Here is a 7,904-nt window from a genome sequence, read left to right as displayed (position 1 = left end):
ATTAGAATCTTATGGTTGAAACAGAAAAAAGATTTATACGTCTTTAAAAAATATAAAGAACTTCTATTGTTTTTTATTTTTATATTTGTTATTATTTTGTTTAATATATATCGAATTGCGATAAGTTTAAATGGAGTAACATGATTAGTGCTAATTTATCCCAACTTATTTGGGGCTGGCATTGTTATTATTTTAAGTACGCTGACCTATAATAATAAGTAACTTTTCGTATCAAGTCTAATATGATAACTTAAAAAATAACATAAAAACATGTTATAATCGGTTTGCAAGGACAGTATAAGAAGTCTTTACATTGTTAGTGGACATAATATAAGCTAGTAATTTTTTATGACAGCATCCGGAAACAAACAAAATCGCAGCTTATTAATTTGAAATTTGTTGTTCTATACAAAAATTTTGTTTAAAGATAGGTTCATTTGGGTATATGTATAAATATAAATATTATGTTATAACACTAATATTTTCTTGTTTGTTAAGATTTGAGGAAATGCCAATCAGAAAGTTAAAAGAGGAGAATATTATTAGCCGCGGGGACATCATCCTTGGTTTTACATCCTTTTTGTGTACTACTAAAATTTTATATCATATATTTAAATTAGAAATATGTGATCTCAAATATTGGATCAAAAAGAAAAAGTGACTCAGATTCGTTAAAATGGGGCAAAACATGTGAGTTAAATAAATGTGTGAGTGTGAAATGTGAATAGCTTTGAGTAATCAGAATTTTGCAAATCATAGCAAAAGATGCAGATAAGAATTGGAACAAAAAAATATTTTCATATTTTCACGAATTTCACTACACAAATAGATAAAAATTATCTTTAACTAAAAATAAACAAAAAAATAATCTAAAACACTAGTACTATCACTCTATGACCTTTACTTCATATGCCCAACACTTTCTTTTGTCAACAGTTTGATTTCTGCAAAAGTATCTCACATGCATCTGAAGTCAACGCTAGCATTCCAACATTGCTACCTCGCTCAAACTCAACTTCCAGACTTTCACAGGTGACTTGTAGTTTTCCACGGTGCGAGTGGCGTTGTGCCTCATGGTAATTTATTTGAACTTTTCCATTTAAATTTATTGTAAATTTTGTTGAATGACCAGAAGCAAGATTATTCATAATGGTGTCGACAATCCAATGATCATAACTGTTAGATAAAGCTCCAAAAGCTGCATCGACGAAGTTTTGACCTTTCTCATCTTGATAAAACTTAGGAGCAACATTAGCTTGCCAAAGTGTGGTATCATTATAAGTAACTTTGGCATCAAACTCATCGTAGAAGAAAGTATAATCATCGGTAGGGTTCTTGACTAAGAAAGTGAGCTTCCAACTCTCAGGATTGTCCAAGGATGAAGGTGGCGGGGTGCTTAACATAGAAAAGAGTGAAGGAGAGACATATATAATACGAAACTTAGGGTCTTGGCCTTCTTTAGTAGCCCTAGGGTCTTGAACTTCTTTAGTATCCCCCGGAAAGTATAAATACAAAGCTAGTACAACACCCAATGCTATAACTAGTAGTCCAATCAGTATGCCCAACGCTAAATCGCACCAAGAATTTTCGACCGAATCAACTATTTTAATATTATCGGCAATTTTTTCCATTTCTTAAGAAAGGTAGAATAATACTAGAGAAAAGGTTAGAAAATGAATTGCAGGTAGCAAATTTTGTGATGGAAACTTATGTTGGTATTGTGGGTTTATATAGATGGTACCACGGCCTAATCCAACTTAAAAAAGGATTTACACTTTCAATCTTAATTTAAGTTGGAAAAGGATTAGTAACAACTAATTACAGGTGTAACGTTTTTGTATCTGCATTTCTGTAGATTAGAAAGAAGAAAAAAAACAATAAATAGAGTAATATAATCCTTTACGTTTTAAACCAGAAAAAAGGGATTTCGTTGTTAACTTCTCTTCTTTCTCTTCTTTTCACACACTCAAAATGTATTTCTTTTTTGATAAATTATTATCTTTTATTGGGACCCATGTAATTAACGAGTTTGATCAACATAGCCAACCTGAATATATAGAACTTAATACAGCTTATATCGACCGTTGCTAATGAACATTAAAAATCAGGAATATCGAACTATTCGTACAACAAAAGAATCCCTTGTTGAACGCCAAAGGGCAGCCGAGTTTAACTTCTATACATTATCAGGGTAAAAGAATTAGGTCACATAGAAGATACTACATGTGATTCTGTAAATAGTGACCGGAAAATATCGCATGTTACCTGCTATAACAGGTTGAAATATACTAATAGTGAAAATATTCTTTACTCGGTCAGTGTATATAAGTTAAATCCAAATCTCAAAGACTCAAACCAACCCATCACTCTTAACAGCATTCAGAAATCAACCATTACCAAATAATTAAGGCATAAAAACATTTACAGCGGCCAGGTCACATAATTTACAAAATCCAAATAAAATAAAGCAAAAAGAGGGATAAATTTCAGGAAGTAGTATAAGCCTAAGGAATTACTACACGTGATAACTCGAGTGATAATTGTGTAAATCTCTTTTTTCAAGTCCCTTATGCATAGGAACTAAATCTGTATTAATCTCAGTTAAACTAAGGTGTACATAAAGAAAAAAAAATTGCAGGCCTGCTGTTATGTTTCCAGAAATTACCTGGTATTCACAAGAAAAAGTTACAACATCATTTGGAAGAGGAAGAGCTTCGTCAAGCAGCAGCAACTTAAGTTGGAGTGGTGAAAGGAGCGAGTGTGTTTCGAGGCAGAGTTATGCCGCCCCCTTTCACTGACACATTAGGAGCCTTTGCGGAGTTACTAGCCCTGCTCACGAGATCTGAGTCAAGGAATACAACTACAACTGAGATGTCGTCATGAAAATGTCGACGGACTCCACGATCGATTTTCTTCAAGTCTGAGTACCTCATCTCCCTTTTCTTTGCTGCTTCTTGCAATGCAGTTTTCACTAACCTTTTAGCAATCCCCTGCAAAGTCGAAAAAATAGACGTTTAAGTTGGGTTCCAATGTTTTTCTTTTGTGGTTGACATATATTGCTCTGCATCGAAACTATGTTGAGTAAACAAATTCAAAAATTTTATGTGCGACCACTTCTGAGGTGCGATATTAGTCGTCTTATTATGACGCAATGGCTGCAGATTTAAATAAAGGAAATTTGTTGTCCTTCTTATGGCGAGGGAGGGGCGGGACGGCGGGGGGGGGGGGGTAGGGGGGGGGGAGGAACTCTAATAGAACTAATAGTTTCCACTGATTTCAGAAAATCCTGAATTTTTCATGAAAATACCTTCTTGCCTGTAGGTAAAATCAACGAATAGCTAAGAAAATGACACGAGAATGTATCGAAGGGATATCTTACATTGCGTGGGTGATTCTGTACGAGGTCAACAGCTTCTTGGTTACTTAGGTGTTCCCAGAGACCATCCGAGGCAAATATAATAAACTGATCTTGAGGTTGCAAAGGGTGCACCAAAATAGCAGGATCTGCGCTTAATATGGGCCTTCTAATCGGTTCACGGAGACGAAACTTAGCATACAAAGGTTCCCTGTTGAATTCAGCTTTCTTTAAGTACACATCACCAATGGATCTTGAAATCTACAAGATAAAGTATAAAGATCATCTCACAAAAGCAGATTATGAGCCATGCAAAAAAGCCATCGTAAATGAACTCACAGACGAAAGTATTATCTTTCATTAATGGCAATATATCTATGTTTCCAAACTGCTTATAAACATGCGCAATCATAGCATATGGAATGCCTTAAGAGAACTAAATTAATTTAGCGGTGCCCCAAAAAACAATGAAAAAATGGCAGCCTGGTGCACTAAGCTGCCGCAATGCGCGGGGTTCAGGGAATGGCCGTACCACGAGGGTCTATTGTACGTAGCCTTACTCTGTATTTCTGCAAGAAGCTATCTCCTGGTCACATGGCAGCAACTTTACCAGTTACGCCAAGGCTCCCCTTCCCAAAAAACAATGAAGTACTATTCTAAGGGACACTGAGAATGTTTAAGAAAGTGTTATACAACACATTACCTCTTTAAGAAATCGAAGGTTTGCATTTTGACCATCCGAATATTATGCTGACATTCAAGGAATAGAGCTTTACCGTTCACTAGACATTTAAATCTATGATTTGGATAGAAAGACTACCACATTTCAAATCAAGGGCAGTAGATCACGCTCCTGACAAGTGGGTGCATTTTTTGAAATTCAGAGGATAATTTATAGTAGTATTTACCAAAAGCTAAGAAGAGTAACAAGACCAGAGGACCATTTCAAACACTGGAAAAGAGTTATCATCATACGCACATCTTAAATGGAAGAAGTCGCAACAAAACATTGGATCAGATACTCTACACGAGAAACACAAGACATGGAACTTGACGATCCCCCTTTTGTACTAGCGGCTAAATAGGGCTAAATACTGCTAAAATTTTGAAAATGACTTAAAGTAGCAAGTTTTGAATACTATTCCATCAATATAGTAGGCGATGGCAAAGGCTAGTATTATAGTAAACTTTTCTTCTAAAAGAATTCCAGTGAAGTAGTGAAGAATCCCCACAACAACCAGAAAGGAGTATATAGAATTTTTTTTTTTGATTTGCACCGGGTGTCCGAGTCTCTAAGAGACCCGACTAATCCCGGGGGTGCACAGGCCCACGGCAAGGAGTTTCCCGCAAGTGCACCACGGTTAATTCAGGTTTTACCCAGTCCGATGGCCCTCAGAAATTGTTTGCACCCAGTGGGTTTCGAACTTGAGACCTTGAAAGGGAGCAAACCCCAAGGCTCAAGTCTATTGCCACCAGGCCAACCCCTGAGGGTTGAAAGGAGTATATAGAATTATGTACGAAGAATTGAAAAATCACCGAATGACACTCAGAGGCGAATCTAGCATTTCTAGTACACGGGTGCAATACAAAAAAAAAAAAAAAAAAAAAGAAAAGAGGAAAAAAAAATATCAAGTGGGAATTGATCCCTATACCTCTTCGATAAATAACGCAACCTTCAACCAAGTGCACCATTTAACCTTCTTGGAGCATGGATGCCAACCGTTAATATTATACCAATTTTAGAAAATATGTACATAAAATATTTAATTTTACGGAGAGACCATGGGTTCACGTGCCCCATAATTACACCTATAAATCTGCCCCTGATGACACTGGTGCTGCTACTATAAACTACTACTAATAATAATGTTAAAAGCAAAACTATCATAAGCTAGAATTAAAGTTTAATAGGAAACAGAATTTTTTTTGCAGTTGACAAAACACTGTCAGAAAAGTACCAATAATACGTTGACCTGGGAAAACATAAACAGAAACTGCTTAGAAATGCAAAGATGATGTTACCTGTATAATGCCCTTTACACGCCAGACGTTGTGCTTTAAAACTACTATTTGGGAGTCATCTGGATGCAAAGACTGCATCTCCTGCCTAACGGATTCAATACTCGCATTGTGTTCTGCAGACAGCTGAAGAGAAAGAATCTCTCCAGTTGCCTTGACAAGTCTCCCCAGGACTGCTCGAGAGTCGCCAAGGTTGGCAATATATAATGTGCCGCTGCAGATAACTCCAACAAGGCAGCAAGATCCAACAGCAGCAATCTGTGGTTTCACCGGCCATTGCTTTGTCACAACAGAGAGGAAACCCTCTTCCGTTGCTTGAAATGCCTTCCGGATCACCTCCACAGACATAGATTGCTGCTCAGATGTAAACCCTGCATCCAAACAAAGCGGATGAATGAAAACCTAGAGCCCTAAAAATCATACGAATATAGTCCATGGAAGTCTACATATTAACTTCACCAAAAAGAGCTACTTTACGGCTGAAGGTGCATATATTCACGATTTTTTAATACTTAACTATGATTCATAAAAGCTAAGACATCACTAACACTTAGACTCCTCAAAATACATCTAAGTCAATTTTTATGAGTTAGAAAAATTAGATTCAGCCCCCCTCTCTCAATGAACCATCAAAATAGTACTTCCTCTGATTCAATTTATGTGTCTTACTTTCTTTTTAGTCTATTTCAAAAAGAATGCCACTTTCTATATTTAGTAACTCTTCAATCCCATTCAACATGACATGTTTAAGACCACAAGTTCAAGGGGCATTTTGAAACATTAGTCACATCTTTAATTTAAGGCCAAGGCCACAAGATTCATAAGTCTCTCTTACTTTCTTAAACTCCTTGCCGGTCAAACTAAGACCACATAAAATGAAACGGAGGGAGTACTTATTATCCCCCCTTGAAACCGAAACGATCCAAGGAATCGATTCATAGAAACTTACTCTTGAGATGCTGAAAGAGGTGATCATTGATGAATCTTGAAGTCTCAGGGCCACCGTGCCCATCGTAAATTCCAACAAAGGTACCATATGGCCCAGAATCATGCAAGCCGAGGCACCCGGATTCAACTTGGCTTTGATCTTCCAATAGATTATTAGCTTGAACTACAGCCATAGAGAAGTCTCCATTACAATGTTGCCCTGTATCCTTGTACCATAACAGCCCATCTTGACGTCCACCACCGGCATCTGAGCCAGTTGTATGAACGTGTCGATTCGCCCTTGGCTGAAAACAAGCCCTTAACAAGTTCATTAACCCAGATAACATACCTCATCTCCTCTAAACCACCATCCAGTATCTCCAAATTTAACACAACACTTATTAAACCTTTGGCTTCTAGTAAATCCTCAACTTTGCATATGTTCCTCTCCTCAGAGCAATAATATGTTTCTACAAGTCTATAACAATATAATCATCAACAAAAAGTAAGCTGAAGAAAAGAATATAATTGGCAAGAAAAACACAATACAACAACAACAACAACCCAGTGGAATTACAAAAGTCGGGTCTGGGGAGGGTAATGTGTACGCAGACCTTAATCCTACTTTATGAAGGAAGAAAAATTGTTTCCGATAGACCCTCGACCCAAGAACAACACAATCTTAAAAGCAAATGCACATCAAGAAGCAACCTTTACTTTGATACCTAGCTAAGAATACTATAAAATAAAGGTACAAGGTATCAAATATGAAAATTCAATTATACTTCTACTTACAAAGCAAACACACAACCAAGAAAGTGCAAAAAAAGGGGAAAATTCAACATCAATAAAAAAAAGGGTCAGCTTCACTTTTTCAACAAAGAACTGTATGGGCAGCTAGTTTGCATCCAAAAGGTACAATTTTTACAAAGATAAAGAAAATTTACAATAGACAAATATAAGGGAAAATAAGTTCTTGAAAAAAAGAACTGACCTTTACAGTGGAAAATAAAATAAGATCTGAAAGTGAAAGAGAGTTAGATCTGTGGATCCATCAAATCAAAGTAAAACTAAAGTGGGGTTTTTTTTATTAATCTTTTTTTGTTTGTTTTTTTCTCAAAGGATGAAGATCATGATGAAGTGAGGGAAGAAAATACATAGAAAGAGAGAAAGTGAAAAGAAGTGATCAATTTTAGAGTGTTAGCTACTTGTATTTGTTTCTCAGAAGACAAAAGCCTAATATAAACCAACAATGGAGAGAGGAGCTTGAAGCCAGCAAAGCAAAGGACCAGCTTTGGGCTCCACACTACCCCCACACCACACCCCACCCCCCACCCCCACCCCCAACCCCTTTAGTTTTTAGGATAGAGATAGAGAGAGAAAATCTAGAGAGAAGAAAGTAGCAAAAGAGTCAATGAGTTTTTCTGGATATAATATTACTTGGAATTTCCAAGAAATATCCTCATATCAGGCAAAACCTTGGCTGGTTATCAGAATATTAAAACAAAACATTTATTTATCCATCTAAAGTACTCCATCATGTGTTTTCTTTTTCTTTTGGTGATGGAGGTGGAGTGACTCTCTCTCTCCCTTTTGTTTCTCA

At 36.5% G+C, this 7,904-nt stretch overlaps 1 protein-coding gene across 1 annotated transcript; it reads right to left on the bottom strand.

Annotated features, from left to right (window-relative positions):
- Positions 1-2,378: 2,378 nt before the first annotated feature.
- Positions 2,379-7,565, bottom strand: LOC109206998 (probable protein phosphatase 2C 46). The gene is made up of 5 exons (XM_019369875.1): positions 7,296-7,565; positions 6,324-6,779; positions 5,378-5,745; positions 3,380-3,616; positions 2,379-2,990 (listed from the first exon to the last, which is right to left on the bottom strand). The coding sequence occupies exons 2-5, from the start codon at positions 6,646-6,648 to the stop codon at positions 2,733-2,735; spliced, it is 1,188 nt and encodes a 395-aa protein (XP_019225420.1). The 5' UTR covers positions 6,649-6,779; positions 7,296-7,565; the 3' UTR covers positions 2,379-2,732.
- Between the last annotated feature and the right edge of the window lie 339 nt (positions 7,566-7,904).

The sequence above is a fragment of the Nicotiana attenuata genome, unplaced genomic scaffold (genome assembly GCF_001879085.1).
Source record: "Nicotiana attenuata strain UT unplaced genomic scaffold, NIATTr2, whole genome shotgun sequence".
NCBI lineage: Eukaryota > Viridiplantae > Streptophyta > Magnoliopsida > Solanales > Solanaceae > Nicotiana > Nicotiana attenuata.
The sequence above is the reverse complement of the archived record's forward strand: the minus strand, read 5'-3'. Positions and strand labels throughout refer to the sequence as shown.